This window comes from Rhineura floridana, chromosome 12, assembly GCF_030035675.1.
Source record: "Rhineura floridana isolate rRhiFlo1 chromosome 12, rRhiFlo1.hap2, whole genome shotgun sequence".
In the NCBI taxonomy this organism is placed as follows: Eukaryota; Metazoa; Chordata; class Lepidosauria; order Squamata; family Rhineuridae; genus Rhineura; species Rhineura floridana.
This window is the reverse complement of record NC_084491.1, coordinates 32,419,623-32,440,844: the sequence shown is the minus strand read 5'-3', so window position 1 is coordinate 32,440,844 and position 21,222 is coordinate 32,419,623. Positions and strand designations below refer to the sequence as shown.

The 21,222-nt window shown below is 40.7% G+C and overlaps 1 protein-coding gene across 13 annotated transcripts in view; it reads right to left on the bottom strand.

Moving 5' to 3' along the window:
* PRDM10 (PR/SET domain 10) overlaps positions 1-21,222 on the bottom strand; it is a 107,005-nt gene that overhangs the window by 52,467 nt on the left and 33,316 nt on the right. For 7 of the 13 annotated variants that reach the window (XM_061592656.1, XM_061592653.1, XM_061592651.1 and 4 more), the window contains exons 2-7: positions 17,719-17,906; positions 14,828-14,992; positions 12,766-12,825; positions 5,861-5,995; positions 1,579-1,804; positions 41-282 (exon numbers count right to left, since the gene is read on the bottom strand). In XM_061592656.1, the coding sequence (XP_061448640.1) occupies positions 41-282; positions 1,579-1,804; positions 5,861-5,995; positions 12,766-12,825; positions 14,828-14,992; positions 17,719-17,811 (921 nt within the window). In that variant the 5' untranslated portion in view covers positions 17,812-17,906. The remainder of the gene's footprint in view (positions 1-40; positions 283-1,578; positions 1,805-5,860; positions 5,996-12,765; positions 12,826-14,827; positions 14,993-17,718; positions 17,907-21,222) is intronic. The other 6 variants (XM_061592655.1, XM_061592658.1, XM_061592659.1 and 3 more) reach the window with 3 other exon arrangements.

Here is a 21,222-nt window from a genome sequence, read left to right as displayed (position 1 = left end):
AAAACGTAGTTTGCATGGCAAATGGATGGTACACCTTTACCTTTAGATGGATATAGCAGTCTTTAAGTTCTGACTGCCTGACCAGGGGTCCTTCCACAGGACCAAATTGTGTGCGCTTGGGAATGCGTCGCTTGGAGAACACTCCTCCTAGGAATCGGTCTATGTAAAGCACTAATGGAAGGCTGGCTCTTGCTCTTGTCAGCACTGGTCGGTTTGGGATTGGGTGCAAGGGTCCATGTTTTGGGCATACTGAGGGATGTGCATTATTACACTCTTCACACCCTGAAAGACATAGTTGGAAAGGGCAGACATATATGACATAAACCCACATTCATTAACATAATAAAAGCAGGAGTCACAGAATCTCTGGACCAAATACTAGCAACTGATGACCTCCACGTTTAGAATAGCTAGGTGTTCCTTCTTCTAAAGGACATCTATTGTTTGCAGACATCTACTGCAGGACACCACAACCTCATGTGCTATAAAGGGCATCCCTTAGTTGAAATCAATCCATCTCCATTGCAGCTGCATCTGTGGGGCAGAAGCTGTCTCTCTCCACCTCCCCATGTCAATTCCTGGGGAACAGCAGCATCTGGCAGTTTTAATGCAGATCACTTTGCCCTAAAGTTCCCTGATGGCGAATGGTTGTGGAGCAGCTCAGAGGAAAGTGCACAAGCCCACCTAGCTCTTTCCACTGCCTTCTGTTCCCCTCTGCCCTCCGCAGTCTCTCTGCACAACACAGATGAGTAGCTAAAAGGGTTCTCAGAGCCCCCATATGTTGGCGCTGAGGAGGAAGCTTTCCCTTATGGCAGCGCTAGTAGCTTTGTGCTAGATCCTGTGCAGTGGAGAGCTGGGATGAGCTACTAGGAGCAGCTGAATAAGTAGGCAGATCTGGCGATCTATAGTTTCTGACTCCCAATAGTTTTAACATACCAGCAACAAAAATGACTTTCCCAACCTGTATCAGCCTGCTGAAAAGTAAAAAAAAGCTACCAGGAGTGTGAAAGAAGTGGATTGTGAGGTCAGGTCAGTTCTGGGACTGAAAACCTATTCTTAGACTGTGCTCAGAATGTGCTCAGAAGCACCCTATCATAGGAACACAGGAAGCAGCCTTATATCTAGTTGGACCATTAGTCCATCTAGCTCATTGTTGTCTACTGTAACTGGCAGTGGCTCTCCCCCAGCCCTACCTGGGGACATCAGGATCTGAACCTGGGACCTTCTGCATTCAAAGCAGATGCTCTACCACTGAGCTATGGCCCATCGCATATCCTTTAATTCTGTTTGTCTTTTGTACTTGGCTCTGGTTGATGAATTATGGGGTTCAAGTAAACACAAAGTATTTCCAGTAAGCCTGATCCTACTTCTCTGGCTCTGTGGTGGTAGTTTCAACACTCCTTTGACTTCTCTGGTTCCAGGCATTGATAGACTCAACACAATTCCATAGCTGTTTTTCCCCAAAACACAATTTGAGAGTATATTTCAAATGAAATGGCTTTGGATTCATTCACATATTGCAGTAGTAAATGAAACAGAGATGAGCCAAGATAAAAACAAACATCCTTGAATTCTTACACAGGTCATTTGGGTCAAAGGGATGAGGTGGATCTGGATCCCATTCATCCATGTCTGTATCTTCTCCTTCTTCCTCCTCCTCCTCCTCCTCCTCGTCATCATCATCATCATCATCATCCTCTTTTGCTTCCATATCACTTATTGGGTTGTCCAAAGGTTCTAGGGGACCAGAATCATCCACGGCCTCCATAGGAGGCAAAACTTGGCTATGCACTGGTATTGACACCTGAAAAAAAAAAGATTCAGAATGACACTCAGAAAATAACAATGATCATATCCCAGCAATAACCAGTGGCAGGCTGCTCTTTTCCCCTTTTGTTTTCTCTAAGAATTAAATGAAGGTTGCATCCAGGTCCGTTATTAAAGGGTGGCTTGATGCTGCCTATACCCTTCAAGTTTCTGTGGCTACAGGAAAGAATGGAGCTGCCAGGCCTCCTACCCTGTTCTTCTTCTAGAATTATAGAATAGTAGAGTAGGAAGGGGCCTATAAGGCCATCAAGTCCAATCCCCTGCTCAATGCAGGAATCCAAATCAAAGCACACCTGACAGGTGGCTATCCAGCTGCCTCTTGAATGCCTCCAGTGTCAGACACCCCACAACCTCCCTAGGTAACTGATTCCATTGTTGTACTTCTTTGACAGTTAGGGATTTTTTCCTGATGTTCAGTCGAAATCTGGCTTCCTGCAACTTGAGCCCATTATTCTGTGTCCTACACTCTGGGATGAGCAACAAGAGATCCTGGCCCTCCTCTGTGTGGCAACCTTTCAAGTACTATCATATGTGCTATCATATCTCCCCTCAGTCTTCTCTTCTCAAGACTAAATATGCCCAGTTCTTTCAGTCTCTCCTCATAGGACTTTGTCTTCTGATCATCCTTGTTGCCCTCTTCTGAACCTGTTCCAGTTCTTCTAGTCTTGTCCTAGTCCCTCCTAGTCCTGTCATTTGCCCTTGTCCCGCAGTTTCTATAGAAGCATTCTCCAACTTTGGGTCTCCAGATGTTGTTGGACCACATGTCCCATCATCCCTGAGCATTGGCCATGCTGGCTAGGGATGGCAGGAGTCTGAGATCAAAAACATCTGGAGACCCAAAGTTGGGGAAGATGAGCTATCCCAAGCAGGACTTCAGAGTTACACCACAGCAAGTGGTACAAATAAGTAGAGCAGCAGAATTGTGACTGAGTCTTCTACTGTTGCTTGGAATGCTGGAAGGGATGTTCAGTAGGCTGGCCCTACCATTAGCCAGAGTTCGGTAGCTGCCTCAGGTGGCTGATGCTAAGGGAAGGAGGGAAGTGTTAGAGGACAAAGTAGCGTAGACCATGCAGCCTTCTGTTTGCTCCCTAGGGTAGCCTGCCCCCCTTAGACACTGCCACTTTCTGACTACAGATGTGCTCACATTGCTCAAGTGTGTAAAAGAATAATCAGGTAGAGGGATGAGCCAAGCATGTTAAAATATTATATATAGTAACTAGGGTTGCCAGGTTCATGACCTGAGACTGATCCTGTATCTTTAGGAGAAGAGAAAGTCAGCCAAGTGCAGGTGTTCTTGCAACACTGTAATGGGAAAAACCACAAGGTGGAATTCTCCCTTCCCCCTGCACAACTTTTAAAGATACAGAAGACCCCTGCAGGGGAAAGGGAGAATAGTAACTAATAGGGTCTGGGGAACAGAGTATCATACTTGGCTCTGAGAGCTGGGTTCAAATGCTTTTGTAGCCATGAACACAGGGCGGGGCGGGGCGGGGCGGGGCGGGTGGCCTTAGGCAAACTATCATCTCAGGCCTCAGGCCTTCTCCTTAAAGTGAGACTATATTAGGGACTTGCCTTCACAGGGCCAATATATAAGTCTTACGAAAGTATTTAGCACAAACATAATGATGAAGACTGGCAGTGAGAATGCATTAAATCAGAAAAACCTTTGAATCCTCAAAAAGGCTTTTCACATACCCCTTTTCTTACTCTATATTGAAGTGAAGCCACCCAGGGTCTCCATTTTCAGCTTTAATTAGTTTGACATTAAAATGTGCCCTTAAAATGATCTTGCCTATAATTTTCTCACTCCATGAAAGCAAGAGAAAACAACACCAATGTACTTAAAACACAGAGTTCAGTTAAGAAACAAGCTAATTAAAATCTAAAACCTTAATAACAAAAAGCAGCCTCCTAACTGCTTAAGGGCAACGGGTGCTCTAATTTTACAGAGTGTTATATTTTATTTTCTACAAAGAATTAAATGCCCATAGAGCAATTACAGATCAGGCACAAGTCAGTATAATATATATGTGCAGAGGGGAGGAAGTTACTCTAAGAGAGCTTAAGGAACAGGCTATCAAAAACAAGCCACAAAGCATTGCAGTCTTTCACTAAATTAGAAGTGAAAACTCAAGGAAATATTTAAACAACACTGAGCACACTAAGCGCTATGTACACTTTGCATGTAAATAAAATGAACCCAAATTGTGGGTCAAGGCAGCCCAAATTTTGCTTTTTAAAAAATCTGTAAGCTTAATTACGTAAAATTCTTCAGTATGAATAAATTATGCAAATAAAAATGTGTGAATGCTAGTTTATTCTACTTCTTCTATGCCCAATAGAGAACAAGGTGGAAGGCACCCACTGGCTGCTGGTACTCTGGCTTTTGAGATTTCACAAGGCATTTGCCACAAATATTGAAGTTTAACTTCACTGTCAACAATAAGTGCTAGAAGGGGAAGGGGGTTTGCTGCAGTTGCTGTTTGTAATAGCTTATTGGAACGGTGACTTCTGCACTAAATAACAAAAGTCCCTGAGGGTATGGTATGACTACAAATGTGTAGAATACACACAGTCCTAGGCACAATCCACTGTCAGCATATTTCAAATTAGGTTTGGGGAAATTTGGGGTTCCTCGAACCTTGTATGAATTCCTCACTAAGAATATCAGTAATAGCAGATAAGCATTCTGAAATCTAGCTTGCCTACCACTGTCAGTCTTCTCTGTACTGCCACAGGTAAATGTTTAGTATGTTCTACCTAGGGAGAAGGTAGAGCAGAATCTACTGGGTGAGGATTTCTGATTGAAGAACAATAAAATTGTCTCGCACACAAAAAATCTCTGCCATGACTGACTGAATTAATCACTTATCTCTTAGCTTCATTACTCTTTACTTGTAAAATAGTGATATTACTTAGTTACTTTTGACCAGGTCTTTGTGCAGCTCTATTGATCAGTTTTAGAGTTTCTGTTGGATTCCCTGGTCTGTAGTCACTCCTAGCTTTTACTGCATTCGCAGGTTATTCTAGTGCATATGTAAGAACAAGTTCTCCCAAGGGAGCTAACAAGAAAGAAAGAAAGAAAGAAAGAAAGAAAGAAAGAAAGAAAGAAAGAAAATTACATTAAAACACACAAAAAGTGCAGCAGATTTTTTTAAAAAAACTGAGAGCCAAATTAAAATCAGTCCCAAAGACCTTGTGGAATAAAACAGTTACCAAGCCACATAACAAAAGCTGATAAAAAGGAGGCTGGCAAGGCACTGTGAGGGGAATTTTATTTATTTATTTATTTTATTTATTATTTATTTAATTACGCTTTTAAACCGCCCTATAGCAACGAGCTCTCAGGGCGGTGTACAGCAAGATAAAACCACATTTAAAAACGAACAAGTGTGGAGTACAGCATACAATATAAAACATATTTAAAAACAAAATTAGAATACAAATTAAAATAAAAATACAATTACAGTTAAAATTTAAAATAAAATTAAATTTAAGCTTAAAATGCCTGGGCGAAGAGGTAGGTTTTTACCTGGCGCCGAAAAGATAACAAAGAAGGCGCCAGGCGTATCTCATCTGGGAGGGCATTCCATAATTCGGGGGCCACCATAGAGAAAGTAATGTCCTAATACCTGCCAATCTAATCTCTATTAGTGGTAAGCCAGAGAGCGGAGCCTCTGATGCAGAAAAATCAAATAATAAAAAAATAAAATGTAACCCTCAGGTAGGTTCACACAAGTTACCCCAGTGTATGGCTCATGGGATGCAATAGGGAAGTGGTACTGCCCTTGCAGCCACTGTTTTGTATTTGGACCGACACACACACTCTGGCCACATTTTTCCACCTGGCTCCAGCCAGTCGACTTGGAGGTGCTAACAAAACACAAAATAGATGCTGGAAGCCTTGAAGTGTATCCACTCTCTTCAAAAGTGTACTTGAATTTCTCCTGGTTTTGTGGCCCATGATTTCTTTCAATGGTGGAATGAAATGGAAAGTTCAAATTTAAAAGGAAAGGGGTGCCTGGCAACTTACTCTGTCTGCTTGAGGATCCTGCTCCAGAGCCACTGGCTGTGGGGATTCGGCAACGTTGCCGAGCACGGAGAGGTTGGTGGAATTCATGCTCTGAGCAGCAACAGCAGGAGGAGTAGCAGGCAACAGCACAGTTACCTAAAATCACAGGCACTCATTTTAGCGCTATGGCATGTCCATTGTTTAGATTTGTTTGGCAGCAGTAAGTCCTGCATGCCAGGTCTTTTATTAGAGGATTTAAAATACAGTATCCAAAAGGTGTCTGAATAGGTAGAAGTGGGTATCAGTAAAACAAACAGCAGGGGAACACAGAGATAATGGAGACATAACATCCCTCCCATCCACATGAAGACTGGTGCAAGCTTTCTTTCTGTTATAAAAATATATTGGAGCTGCCTAATGTAAACATTTTAAGTTACATTGTAACTCATATGAATTGCAGGACTAGACATAAAGATGTTTTGTAGGAGAAACCAGTCTGAGAAGGGAGGGATGGCTAGCCAAGGCCACAATGCTCCACTCTCCTTATAGTGACCTGTTGCCAAGTTCCATATGCCATAAATCCCCCTTTCCCTCTGGGTTGATAATGGAAGTGGGGCATGGCAGACTCTCCCTAAAGAGTCAGAAGTCTCACGCTGCTGATCCTCATTCCAGAGGATAGTACCAGTGCATTCCCCCTAATGGCTGAAAAAAATGTTATTGCAAGATATTTATATATTTAATACAGTGGAAGCTCATTATAACAAATCTCGCTGTACCATGGATTCAGATATACCATGGTATGACAAGCAAAATACTGTATACAGTACTCCAGTTTCATCATCATCATCAACAACAACAATAATAATAATGTGGAACCCCCTGTGATGCCCCTGTATTTTGATAACTGTAAATATGGTAAGTGCAGGTTTATTAAAGTATACATGGTAAGTGGATTGAGTGAGAGGGGGAAGTACATGGGCTAGAATGCTGGAGAATGCTGTATGATGATTGGCTGAGCGTTTGAGTGGCTGAAGGTATAAATAAGAGGATGACAGTTGAGAGGTGGTCGGTTGGTTGTGGGTTGGATTATATTTGGCTGGTATTGAGGCAGATTATATATGACTGGAAACATAAAAAGTGACACTATATGAAACCATACACTTGTTAAATATACCTAAAGTAATCTTGTTATTTCCTGGTGTTTATAAATAAATATTTTATTCGTTTACCGAAAGCCTGATCCTTGGCTGGGGCTTTCACAGACCAGAAGGGCAGGCAGGGTAATTACCAAGGTTGGGAAACAGTATCAATGTGGCAGCGGTGAAGAGATAGTGTATCATCAAGTATCCAGGGCAACCCATGACTGTATGCTTTATGGGCACAAAGATACAGGGGGGTTGTGGCCTGCAAGTGCACCCAGACACAAATTAACAATAAGCCAGAAGGGGACTAAGGCAAAGTCCTAAGGCAATATTGTGAACCAGGGAGTGGCTGGTGCTGCTGCCTAGCAGTGGGATCTTGCGAGATATGTGCTAGAGCCGGTGAGAGAACAAATAAAACCGAGGATCCGGACTGGAGGGACCTGACAGGATGGTAGCCACAGGAGGGATCGTCACACACCCCATAAAGCAGGTGCACCATTTGTCCCATATCCTGTACTTCAAATGTGCAAATCCCTAATGCTTTGTTCTTCCTGTCCTCAGCCTTTTCACTTTAATCTCTGAAATAGCTTAAAATCATTGTTCCACACAGCTTCAAGGAATAAAGTGACCACAAACAAGAAAAAAATGCAAGTAGGAAGGAGCTGACATGAATGGAGTGTTTTTTCCTCATTGCCAGGCACACACCCACAAGACATCGTTAGCAAATTTCCATGTGTGCTGGCTAGGAGAAGTCAGCACAAAACTTGCTGCTACAGGGTATCAGAACAGCTTATAAGGAAAAACAGCCTTATCATATTCTTGTTTCATCCCTGTTATGTGTGCTGGGAGAAATCAAGAGATAAATACACAAAGGCTTTGGAAGAGCTAAGATTCAATAGGTCTTTCCAAAAAAAAACAGCAGGGACCTTGATTATTATTTTAGCAGTTATGGCAATTTAGGGATTTCTCACAGGAAGAGGGTATATGCAACACCTGCAGGGCTAGCAGCTGCTCTAATAAAATGATAACCATTCACAAACAAACTGAAAATCTCTCCCTGGGAACATTTGGTTTGCCAACAGTGTTGATGTCTAGGCTGCGCTGGGCTGTTGGAAAAAGCGTTGAGGTATAGTGATAACACACTTGTAACAATTGTATGTTTTTCTTATTATCAGTCTGTGTAAGGCATGCATGCAACTGTTAGAAATATACATGACTTGTACCACATGCAAGATGTGTCTGTGTTTAGGTTGAAGCATCTCTTTACCTCTGCAAGCCTGCTGAAATAACACACAAAGACAATGAGAAAGAAGCAGGGTATGATTTGTTTGTTTTGGCCAAAAGAAAAGGGACTGATGAAAATACATGGATGCTGTCCTGTTTTTGTCACAGAACTGGAATATAGCATGTTGCAGTCTTTACTTCATTCTACTCCAGAGTAAACTGGTATATGTCACACAATTACACTGGACTCTATAGTGTGGGGAGTCCTACCAATGGATGTGCCTTTTCTTTGAAGGGTTCCTTTTCAGCAGCAAGAGTTGTGCTCATTCCTTTGGTCTATTCATTATGGATCTCTCCTTTTTATAATAAGTGCATATGATGTTTCCTTATGAACCTCAGATTTATTGTATTGCAAGTTCCTCAAGACAGAGAGAGAACCAGTGTAGTATAATGGTTAGTGTTGGACTATGACCTGGGAGACCAGGGTTCGAATCCCCACAGTCATGAAGCACACTGGGTGACCTTAGGCCAGTCACTGCCTCTCAGCCTCAGAGAAAGGCAATGGTAAACCACCTCTGAATACTGCTTACCGTGAAAACCCTATTCATAGGGTCGCCATAAGTCGGGATCAACTTGGGCAGTCCATTTCCATTTTTCCAAGACAGAAACATTTATTTGGTTACACTACTGTGTAAACCACCATGTACAAGGAGGAAACTAATAATGTTTAGACCAGTGAAAAAATGGGACTGTTTGTATATTTTGCTCCTACTTTTTGTGTTGCATCCCCCTTTTTACTATAAACTGATACAACATTCTTTTGATCCTAATTTTTTTTTATGTTGATCATTCTATGCAAAACTTTTAAAAATGTATTTAAAAGTATTTATGTAATAGAGCCAGTGTGGTGTAGTGGTTAAGGTGTTGAACTACGACCTGGGAGACCAGGGTTCGAATCCCCACACAGCCATGAAGCTCACTGGGTGACCTTGGGCCAGTCACTGCCTCTCAGCCTCAGAGGAAGGCAATGGTAAACCACCTCTGAATATCGCTTACCATGAAAACCTTATTCATAGCGTCGCCATAAGTCGGGATCGACTTGAAGGCAGACCATTTCCATTTCATGTAATATTTTCTTATTTAAAACTTATTAATGGCAAAACAGTTACAAGCTTTTATTTGATTTTATTACTTTTTTCCTGTTGTGTTTTCAAGGGACTTTTTTCTGCTGTTTTTAAGGAAAAAACTTTAAAACACATTCACATTCTTTAAAAAACTAGTCAAACTTTAGTACGGCAGATGTATGTTGCAAATAATTCACATTTTCCCTCCCATCTTTTATTCCTTTAAAACATCAATCGTAATTTTCAGGTGATTGTTCAGTTCTTTTTGTTTCAAATACTAAAAAACTTCATTTGACTTTTTAGTATTTGAAACAAAAAGGATTCAAATTCAAAATGATGCTTCATGACACTTAACTTAATAAACTCTGTCATACTGCTATTATCTACGCTAGTCTTCCTTATTTCTGCTCAATGAACACGTGCTATTCATGCCGCTGGCATGACAGGTATGGCAGCTATCTGGCTTTACTTTTTCTTTGACAACTTATTTCAAGCATTCATTTATTCATTCTAATTTATGTATGTTCATGATTTTTGCCCCCTCATATTTCTTTCCTGCACACCTTCACAATCATCGACTTCAGACTGCTATTAATTTTTTATGACTTAACATAAATTGAACAGTTCTACCCCCTGCCCTAGTGATCACAGCCTTGCTCTATGTTCCAGTCATGTCATCCTTTTAGGCATATGAACAACTTTTTAATGCTTTGCTAACTGTTTCTCAATTGCTTCTACCTCTTTTAATGTTATATTTATACAATGTTTCTTCTTGCCTTTCTTCTATTTTCCATATGAACCTTCAACAATGTTGTTCATATTTATTCTTTGCTTGACAAAACAGTTTCAAACATTGCTTTTTAAGTTATTTTTGAAACTCTGGCTAGAAAGTATTTTAGAAATTGAAAGAACCACCTGTTTCCCCTGCTATCCTCCCTGCCAACAATAGTTCCAGGCAGCTAGGGTCCCTCTGGAATAGCTTTTCAGGGTTAAAAGGGTTTTCAGGGGTGGGGTGGGGGCTGCAGATTGATTATTATTATTATATCCCACCCTTCCTCCCAATAGGAGCCCAGAGTGGCATGAAGGGAACTGTGATTATCCCATGAGAGGTGACCACTCCTGTCTTCTCCCTTGAATCCATTTTGTCACCTGGCAGGTCTGCATACAAGACATATACTTTTCCTCACTGGGAAAATGCAGGGTCAGTGCAAGTACCACTACTGATTTCTGGAGCTGACTTACAGGAGATGGAAGATATGTTTGGTAAATCTTAGTCATCTGATCTTGGTTTCTGGGTAAATGAACCTAATCCAGAGCACAGACTGGATAAATAAAATTTACCGAAGGTGTCTTTTGTTTCCCATAGGTCAATTCTGTGGTTTACTGGGTATGAGGTAGAGTTACAATATGGTATCTTCATTTTTGAAGCCTGTGCTTCCTGTATATTTTCATTTTTGGACAAACAGCCTGGCTATACACTCACCAAATAGAAAGCTGCCATACTCTGACTATAGAGAATTTTGAAGGCTTCCTTCCAACAGTTGACCATCAAGAAAAGCTGAAGGTACCTCACTTGAAGTCATACAAAAAAAAAGGAAAGACACTCCAATTATCTTACTCAGCTAATCTCCCCTAGCAGTTAGGGAGCAGGGGAGATTGGTTCAGAGAGATTAACGATAACCATAAAAGCCCACCAGGTAGTAACCTCTTTTCTCTCTTAGTATGACTGTAAATCAAAGCCCTCCAGCTTCCCTTAAATGTCAGGAGGGAGCCTTCAAAATTTACAACCATCAGCACCTGGCTCTTTATGCTGGGTGAGTGTAACATGCAGCCAAGCCCAAAAGCATCTAATCATTAGTTTGAGGAAATTCCATCCAAAAAACACCCTAGCGTCTTCTAAACAGTGATGGCTTAATATCTATTGTACTAGAGATTTCCAGAATATTAACTGAAATGTATCGTATCACTTTATATGTCACTAATACAGCTATGAAAATGACTGTGAATTACATACATACATAGTAGCTGTACATAGTAGCTTAGGACTAAAAGGATACTAAACCTTGCCACTTTAATCATCCATTTCCTATGACATAGTAGGAGATGAAATGAGAAGCTAGTGCTTTTCAAATAGAGGATCCCATCTTTTTGCATCCTCCAATCCTTACCTCCCCAGCCCTCAATTTCATGCTGCTCGTAGTCAATTTCACACTAGTGAGCACATCAAGCAGAAAACCAGGACTATATACATCAGACACAGCAGCAAGTAATTGGAATTTTTAGCTTTTACAGTTATATCCCAAATAAAAACTCAAAAAACTTCTGCCAGAATACATAAGGAAATACTGTTATTTCCCAATCATGTGGGAGTATATACAAAACAATAAAACAGGTTGATTTTTATCACTCAAATGAAAGATAAAGTCATATCTTTTCTGAACAGGAAGTCTCAGCTAAGCAATCCTCTTAATATTTTAAAAACTGACTTTACAGGGCTAACTAAAGGAACACCACTAATACACTTGTTGGCCTTTTATCATTTTAACTGGCCAGAGTAAGAGCACCTTAACAACATAAGAAAAGCCTGCTGCCTATCTAGTCCAGCATCCTATTCTCACAGTGGCCTATATGAAGCTCACAAGCAGGATCAGAGTATAACAGCATTCTTCACACCCATGATTCCCTGCAACTGGAATTCACTGTGCTTCTCACAGTGGAAGGAGAATATAGCTATTGTGGCTAGCAGCCGCTGATAGCCTTATCAATGAATTTGTTTAATCTTCTTTTAAAACCATCCACGTTTGTAGCTGTCACTACAACTAGTGGGAGTTAATTCCATAGTTTAACTGTGCACCGTGTGAAAAAATACTTTTGCTTTTCTTGAGCTTTCCAACATTTAGCTTCATATGAATGGCCCCAGATTCTAATATTATGAGAAGAGAAAAACATCTTCTAATCCACTATCTCCACACCACATATACTTTTATACACTTCTATCATGTTCCCTTCAACTCATCATTTTTCTAAACTAAAAAGCACTTTCTTAATTTAGGGATGTTTGTGATCACCATCATTCTAGAATTGCATGACTATGGCTGGAAACAAATGGGCTTAATCAGCAATATGAAGCTGGTATGATAGCGCCTTCATTGCAAATACTTTCTTTTTTTTCCTGTCCCACTATCATATCTCATCAAACGGGTGTTGCCGGGACAATAACAGGACAAAAGAAATGAGTATGCACACCACAGGCAACAACAGATCTATCTTACCATCTTTGAAAAAATGATTGGCTGCCTCCTGCCTGGGAGAGAACTTGGAATATTTCAGATGAAATATGGAGTATACCAGTGAAATCTGCCTCCAAGAAAAGTAACTCTCTGCATACTCCACCAATAGGAGTGCATTAGGATAAAGAGAAATGCCTAGGCCTTACCTGCTGTGTCGCTGCATCCTGCTGGACATATGCTACTTGGGATGGGTCTGTAAACAAAGTCTGAACAGAATAATAATGTATGATTAGAAGAGTCTCAGTATTGTTTGGTTACTTGAAGCTCACAGTGATAGAGCAAACTTGCTGAAAGGGAAATGACAAATGACTGATTTTATTCCATGTTCACCATGTGGATTATCTTGGCCATTACAACAAATTAATTCTGATATCCTACATGTACTGTATGTATGTGTGGATGTTTGTGTATGAATATATCAATCATAAAAGGCACTCCTAGCCTCAAAATGCCAGCATTCTGCCTATAAAAGCATGGAGTACTGATGTTACATTTACATACAGTGTTCATCTAGAAAGCACCGATACAGCTTCCAAAGTGTAGCAAGTTGTTTGCATTGACACACATGTGCACACACACTCAAAGTGTCAAGGATGGTCACATCAAAGCTTGAAAGCAAAACTCGTGTTTTTAAATTGTTTTTTAAAAAATGTAAATTGTTTTTTGTGTTTTAAAATTTGTATATTTGTTTTTAATGTTTTTAATTGCTGTAAACTGCCCAGAGAGCTTCGGCTATAGGGTGGTATATAAATGTAATAAATAAATAAAACTTTGCATGGCAATTTAAGCCAAGTGTAATTCTTTACACTTGGAGTGCAATTAAAAAGGTAAAAGTGTCCCTGCACTTGTAGTGCAAGTCATTTCCGACTCTTAGGGTGATGTCTTGCGACATTTACTAGGCAGACCATATATATGGGGTAGGATTGCCAGTTCCTTCCCCGGCCTTTCTTTACCCCCCAGCGTACGCCGGGTACTCATTTTACCGACCACGGATGGATGGAAGACTGAGTGGACCTCGACCCATTTTACCGGAGATTCGACTTCCTCCTTTCATTGGAATCGAACTCCGGCCGTGAGCAGAGCCTCGGCTGCATTACTTAGTGAGGATGATGGTCCTAAAATCTCCTGTAGAGGATGCACTGGGATTTGGAAAATTAGTAGGTTAGTGTTACTATATGGTTTATCTAGATCAGACCAGGGGTTTCCAAACCATGTTCCTGCAGTTCCTCAGATGCTTATTAAGGAGTCCTCAGTGAGAAGATCAGTAATGACAGATAAGCTTCCCTGAAAGACAGCTTGCCAACCTCTACTAATCTTTCTCAGTAATGTGCAGCACAGGAGTTCTAGGTGTGTTCTACAGTGTGCTCTCATTTGACAAGACCATGGAAAATCCCAAGAAGCCTGATCAGTGTCCTGTGTGAACAGGCAATGGGCTATAGCTCAGGGTTACAGCATGTGCTTTGAATGCACAAGGTCCAAGCTTCAGTTGCTGGCATTTCCAGGTAAGGCTGGGAAAGACTCCCATCCCATCTGAAACCCTATCAATCAGCATCAGCAGTACAGAGCTGGCAGGACCAATGATCTGACCTGGTTTAAGGCAGCTACTTCCTCTGCTTCTTCTTCTAAGTGCACTCCTGATAACATATTCCAAACCCCTCTGCATCTCACAAGTATTGCATGGAGAATGCAAACAAATCATTGTTAGAATTATTTCCTAAAGATAGAAAGTTTGAAACTAATAAATAAATGTCACCATTTAAAGACCATGAGCTGGTACAATGATTAGAAAAATACAAATGACTGACTTTTTAGTGGTTACCTAAACTTGGCAGCACAAATGAGGACTTAGGAAAGAATGAATTAGGAACCCCCTTCTTTTATAGAATACAGCAATGGCTGAAATTTTACAATGATTATTCATGTGGTCTTTGAAGAAGAAAAAAGATAAATTATCCCAGTTTCAGAGAAGCGAAATGGACAGGACTTCATACTCAATAGCCTCCCAGCAGCTTTTGATTACAACATCTGCACTCTCATTTAGAATTAAAAGTCCAAACTCCCCGTTCACCAATGGTTAGATGATTAAGAACAGCTGAGAGCTATTAGGCATTCACACAGCTTTGCAGGCAGCTGGCCCAAGTCCCAAATGAAATTATTACTCTTTGAAGCCATGGGTAGGCAGAAATAGGGGTGTGGGATGTCACATGCCTGAGTGGCTTCCACAGGATGGATGTAAACCAGAGTATGCTCCGAGGTATCCACAGAGGTATAAGATGTGCCATCGGCTGTGTAGACCACTTGTTGTGAAGGACGGTCCTGGTCATCACTGTATACAATCTGAGCCACAGTTCCACCTTCAGGGACAAAGTGGACCTGGAGAGGATGAGAGAAACGGGGGCAGAGAATAAATGTAAAGTAGTGCCCAGACACAAAATGAGAATGTATGGGGACACTTACTATAAGCATATCTGTAATGGTCCAACTTACATAGCCAACTCCTATAGAAACAGCACAAAAATAATCAAACTCATTTGAACAAGAAAATCCAACCTAAAATGCCATGTTCATAAAAAAAATTGGTCACTGAAAATAAATCACAAACAGTCCAATTCAAGACCCAGTTCAACTGGGATATTTGGACTGAAATCAATTTAGTGCCACCAAGGTCAATCACAGCCGCTATTTTATTTCCTAAAAAAAAAAAAAATACTGTGTGCCTTTATTAGCATCATGGTACACAAAAATCCAATATGTTTAACACTTGTATGCAGATCAGTGAGTGGGAGAAACTGGGCCTGCTATACAGCTGTTAAGAAGACAAAATCTGTATCAAGGGGAAAAATTACAACTGTAAGGATGCTTTGATCAAATGAGATTACATCCTAATTGTTCATCTTCAGTGGCCTTACCAATGCCAGGATGTCTGTGTTACCAACAGCCATTTGTGAATTACAAAGGTTAGTTATATAATTATCACTGTCTGTACTTTTCTGCATTTCATTTCGATTTGGCCTGTTCATAACCCCCTCCCCAAAAAACATGTGTGTATATACCAGTAACCAGTGCTCTTTTAGTAAAAAATGAGGTGACAGTACTCATACCTTGATAATAGTGCCATGGGTGCCAGCACACAATGGTTGCCACAGACAGCAAAAAAAACTGGTACTCCATACCAGTGAGGAAAACAAACACTGCCAGTAACTAAACATAACACTTCATGCATCTGTTGAAGTGGGTTGTAGTCCACAAAAGCTTATGCATAATAAATGTATGAGTCTGTAAAGTGCCACAAAACTCTTCTGGATGGTGTGAAAACCTTTCTGTACTGCCAGGCTTATGCAGGCAATTAAGAAGATATCTTTTTACAATAGCTGATCTTTGTTTTTTACTGTATTTTTAATGGTTTTTATTGTATGGTTTTTATTTCTTGTAAACCAATTTGATTTTTTTTAAAAATAATGAAATAGCAGTACACAAATATATTTATAAATAAATAAAATAAATGTGCTTACACACAGAGGAATTATATGTGAAGAATTCCTTGGTCTAAGTGGCCCTGGTTTCCCTCATAGCCCTGCACGTCTATGTGATCCAATTAACTTCACCAAAAGCTTTTCCCACCGAAATGGAATAGATTAAGGGCACAATCCAACTTGCATTTACACCGGGTTGAAGGGAGTTGGATGCAGCGGATCTCCAGCTGAGCCAACTGGGTCCTAACTCAGCCAGGTTATGCTGGCGAAAGTCCCTCAGCCTGGCTCAGGTGAGGATCAGCCAGGCCAGTGCGGCTCAGCTGGCACCCAGCCAGCTCAGCTGATACCGGGGCAAATGGAACCGGCTTAAACCGGTGTAAGGCCTGAAAAAGGGCCGTGTTGGGGGCGTGTCAGGGGAGGGGCCAAGGTGAGGCATTAGGCCACATCCAATTTGTGTTTGGAGTGCTCCTACAATTCCCTATCCAGGCAAAAGTTAACCCAGGAAAAAGATTGGTCTATGAAAACAATTGCAACAGAAGTCAATGGAGAGGGCTTATTGCCCAGTAGGGGTATCTGGGAGAGCCAGCTTTTACTTTCTGTTCCCTGCCTCAGCTCCCAGCTGAGCTGCCATTCAGCCAACCCAGAGGCTCCTGAATGACAGTTGGATGCGGTGGAACTTTACGCCGGCTTCCCGCGAGTTGGATTGCTCTGTAAAATGCTGGTTTGGTTTTTCTTGGCAGCAGCTCAAATGGTTATTGCTAAAAATTGGAAGAACTTTGTGGAAGGGACTAAAAAAACTTGGTTTAATCAAATATGGTTTCTTGCCATGGCTGAAAAATTAACCCCAATGAAGACTGAGCCAGGGACAAATAAAAAAGGGCACCTTTTTGAGTATGTGGCAGAACTTTATCTTCTTTGTAAATAATATTATTATTATAATGTAACAGTCATGGCAGAATAGGCTAATATCTGGGGCACCCAATAACCTTTTTCCTTTTTTGAACTTATAATTAAGTTTTTTCTAGATTAGTATTAAAAAAAGGAATCGTTACATGCATTTTGTTAATATATATAATAGAATATGCTATCCTCCTCAAACCCTCTATGTTTGCTCTTATTTAAGTTTGTATTACTTTGTGTTTCACATATATATCTTGTAACATGTGTTTTAGGAATGTAGATTGCTAGATTTATGGAAAATTAGATCTTAATAATATGTTGGAACACAAATTATAATGTCCTTTCTTCTTCACTCTTTTCTTTCTTGTGTTATAGCTTATGATTTTTACTTTTCTCTTTAATAAAAATGAATTTTTAAAAACCCAAAAGCTTTTTGGGAAGGCATTTACAATCTTAGGAGAACTTCATAAAATAAAATGTAAACTCAGGCAAATTTCTGTATCATGCAGAAATCCAACCCCCAAGACAAAGTTTCACATATATCAATGACAATTTTCTCTCTCTCTCTCTCTCTCTCTCTCACACACACACACACACACTCTCTCTCTCTCTCTCTCTCTCTCTCTCCCCTCTTAAGAAGCATGCTGGGCTATTTGCAAGGTTGTCCTATTCATACATAGACCATGTGAAAATTAGTAATTAGAGAACTCTATAGCCACTAGTCACCTGAGCAGTATTCTGTTCCTGCTCAGCTGATTCAGACCACACCTGTGCAGTTTCCTCTTTCAAGTCCATGTCGTCCCTGCTGTGGGGCTCCATAGTATGATAACTAATTATCGAACCTGAGCTTGGCTGAAAAGATCCATCTGGCTGCTATGTCTTGAGACAAGGTAATCTTCTGTTACATGGCTATACTGAAAGAAAGGAAGGAAGAGGGGAAAAAAACCAAATAACTGAATATATTACAATAAATTTAGTGTCTGACACAAAGGGAGCCATGAAGCTTGACTAACCATATATATTGAAATCAATATAAATATATAAAAATCCAGCTTCCTGGGATTTATCCTGCTCTAGCGTGGACCTGTATAGATAGGGACTAGCTCAGTTTTCCATGATTCCCCTTGAGTTCTATGGGACAAAGTGATCAGGTAATCTGGGTCATAGCAAAGAGAGAGAGTGCAAAAGTAGACAGCACAATCAATCGCCACAAGCAGCAGGGCAGGTTTAGCCACTACTGTAGTGGTATCCCCAAGTTCATCTTGAGAATTCCTGGAATATACAGGGACTTTCACACCCACAACCTTTGCCAGTCATGGCGCTGAGAATCTTGCTACTACCCTAAAAATGAAAATCCTTATCCATGTAAATATACTTAAAGCTTTGGCTCCTTGCCCAAGAGATGCTTAAATCAGCTTCAGAATTTCCTGTATCAGATGCGGGAAGAAGATAGATCAGGATAGATCTATGGCACCTGCTAAAAACATTTTTGTTCAGGTAAGTTTATCATGTAGAAGTTGACATGTGTTTTAATCTGCTTAGCTGTTTTTATATCTTGATTTTTTTAAATTCCTATTTTTAATTTTGTCTTTTATTGACAATTTTAATGTTTTTTTAATTTATTTATTGGTAAACTGCTTAGAGGTTCTATTTACAATCAAGCTGTATATACACTTTGCCAAATAAATAAAAATAAAAATCTCTGCGTGATTTGGCAAAGTTTTTGACTCCCAATTCTTTAATAATAATAGCAACAAAATAACTCCCATTACCTTGCGGGGGAAAAAATTGCTAAGATGAAGAAAGCTTGGGGTAACTACCAGTGGATTTTTATGTGGAAGGATTGGGAGTTCTTTCAGTTCAGGTAAATGGAAATGGACTGCCTTCAAGTCGATCCTGACTTATGGCGACCCTATGAATAGGGTTTTCACGGTAACTGGTATTCAGAGGGGGTTTACCATTGCCTTCCTCTGAGGCTGAGAGGCAGTGACTGGCCCAAGGTCACCCAGCTGTGTGGGGATTTCAATCCTGGACTCCTAGGTCATAGTCCAACACTCTAACCACTACACCACACTGGCTGTCCTCAGTTCAGGCACTCAGAACAAATTCCTGGCCTCAGAATTCTTTAATTTTCTGTGTAAGTCTCTTGCCTCTGGATGTCCTGGTGGATCTTGAGGTTCTAGTAAACATGAAAATAAAAAAACCAAAGTAGATTCTGCAAGTTGGAAGTCTGCCCACCCCTGACCTATACTTGGAAGATGATGTCATAATAACCAGGGCCGGGGCAAGGCATTACTGGGCCCTTGGACACCAGCCTGCCCAGGCGCATAGCTCCTGCCTGTTCCACCTACCTCTCTCCGGTCTCCTACTGCTGTGCACGCTGCACACGTGGGACTGCCATCCACCAAGATGGCGGTGGAGGCTTCTCTAAGGGACTGATGCCTCTGCCGCCATCTTGGTTGATGACATGCATGTGTGGTACTCTACGTGTGCACGCACATGCCTGCCATCAACCAAGATGGCGGTAGAGATATCAGCCCCTTAAAGAAGCCTCTGCCACCATCTTGGTTGATGGTAGCCCTGCATGCACAGCACACACAGCAGCAGAAGGCAGGAGAGGTAGGTGGAGCGAGTGAACAGGCGGACAGCCTAGAAGCTCCCTCCCTGAGATCCACGGCAGGGGAGTGCTACTTTCCCACCCGTGTGAGGGGCTCTTTAGGGACCCCTCTGGGCTGCAGGGCCGTCGGCCAGGGCCTGACCTGGCCGCCCTTTGGTGCCAGCCCTGCTACTAACCCATACTAAGCAGGTTCTAATGTTTGTGTTAGGGTTGCCAGGTGTCTGGTTTTTGCCCGTAGACTCTGGTTTTTGGGGGTCCTCTCCAGGTTAGTCACCTTAATCTCCGGACTCTTAGCTTTCATTTAAAAAAAAAATTAAGTTTCTAAGTGGTCTGGTTTAAAAGATATAAACCAAACTGTCAGCCGCTGCCCCCCCCCTGCAACTTCTGTTAGTAACCAGCTGCTCTAATCCCTGCCCTTTCAGGCTTTTAGCCAGTAAGTGAAGTCAAGGTTGTGATTGACTTGTTGACTCCCCCAGGCAATACCTAAAAAACCCCATTTCATGTTCTGAGAACAGTTTCCTTTTCCTGCTTGTCTCACATCAGGAATTTAGTAAATACTGTATATCGCTTTCAGCAGCATAAAGAGTACTTTCTCTGTACAGGATTGTGACTTGCTTCTGAGTAAACATGCATAAGATTGTGCTACAATAGAAGATCACAGCAGGATCTTGGTAGGCATACACAGTACACAAGTTCAGTTATAATTATAAAAAAGTGTACATGCAGGGGAGTTTTATTACTTGGAAAAATGGCATTTTATACATTTTACCTTTCCAATAATTTTTGAACAGAAGTTTTAAAAAGTGTACATGCTGCAGTGTTATACTTTTCTAATTAAGAAGTTGAACAAGTTTAAATTTTGCTGGATTGCTGAACAGAGCAGTTTGCCTTGTTTATAACCCATTTTGAAAATCTTCCCAATATGAAGCTTTTCTGGGAATAAACCTGCAATGCTAATTCCACATACCTGGGAGTTAACCCCATTGAATTCAGTAGAACTTACTTTTGAGTAGACATGGTTAGGATTGTGCTATAAATCAGTGGGACTTTTGAGTGAACATAGAAAAGAATTATGTTATAAATCTTTCTCTCCCACTCCGATCCTTTCTTTAAAAAAGCAGTTAGGCAGGGCTTACTTAAGTGTCACTGCTTTTATTTGGCAAAAAACTAATACTTTTTTAAAAAAAATGTTTTGCAATGGCCAACTCGTTTCAACAATAAACTATTATATGGGGTGTATGTGTGTATATGGAATATTTTTAACAACTCTGTAAGATAGGATTAGAAACCAAGGCAGCTCACAACAAGAAATAAAGCCATTTAAAATCCAATAACTATAAAACAAGTATAAAACAATTGCAAAACAGCTTAAAGTGGCATGATTCTGAATTTTAGATTGGGTGACTGAAGTTCCTTATCACTGAATAGCAGACCTGTGCATGCTTCCTTGTTTGAGTAAGCCCCATTGAACATAATGGGATTTGCTTGTGAGTAAACATGCATAGGATTGTACTATAAATATATTTACAGGTTGTGTAAATAATAAACATCTTTGACATTCATTGTTAGATAAATATTTCTTCATACTATGTCTTGATATGTATCTGATTTCA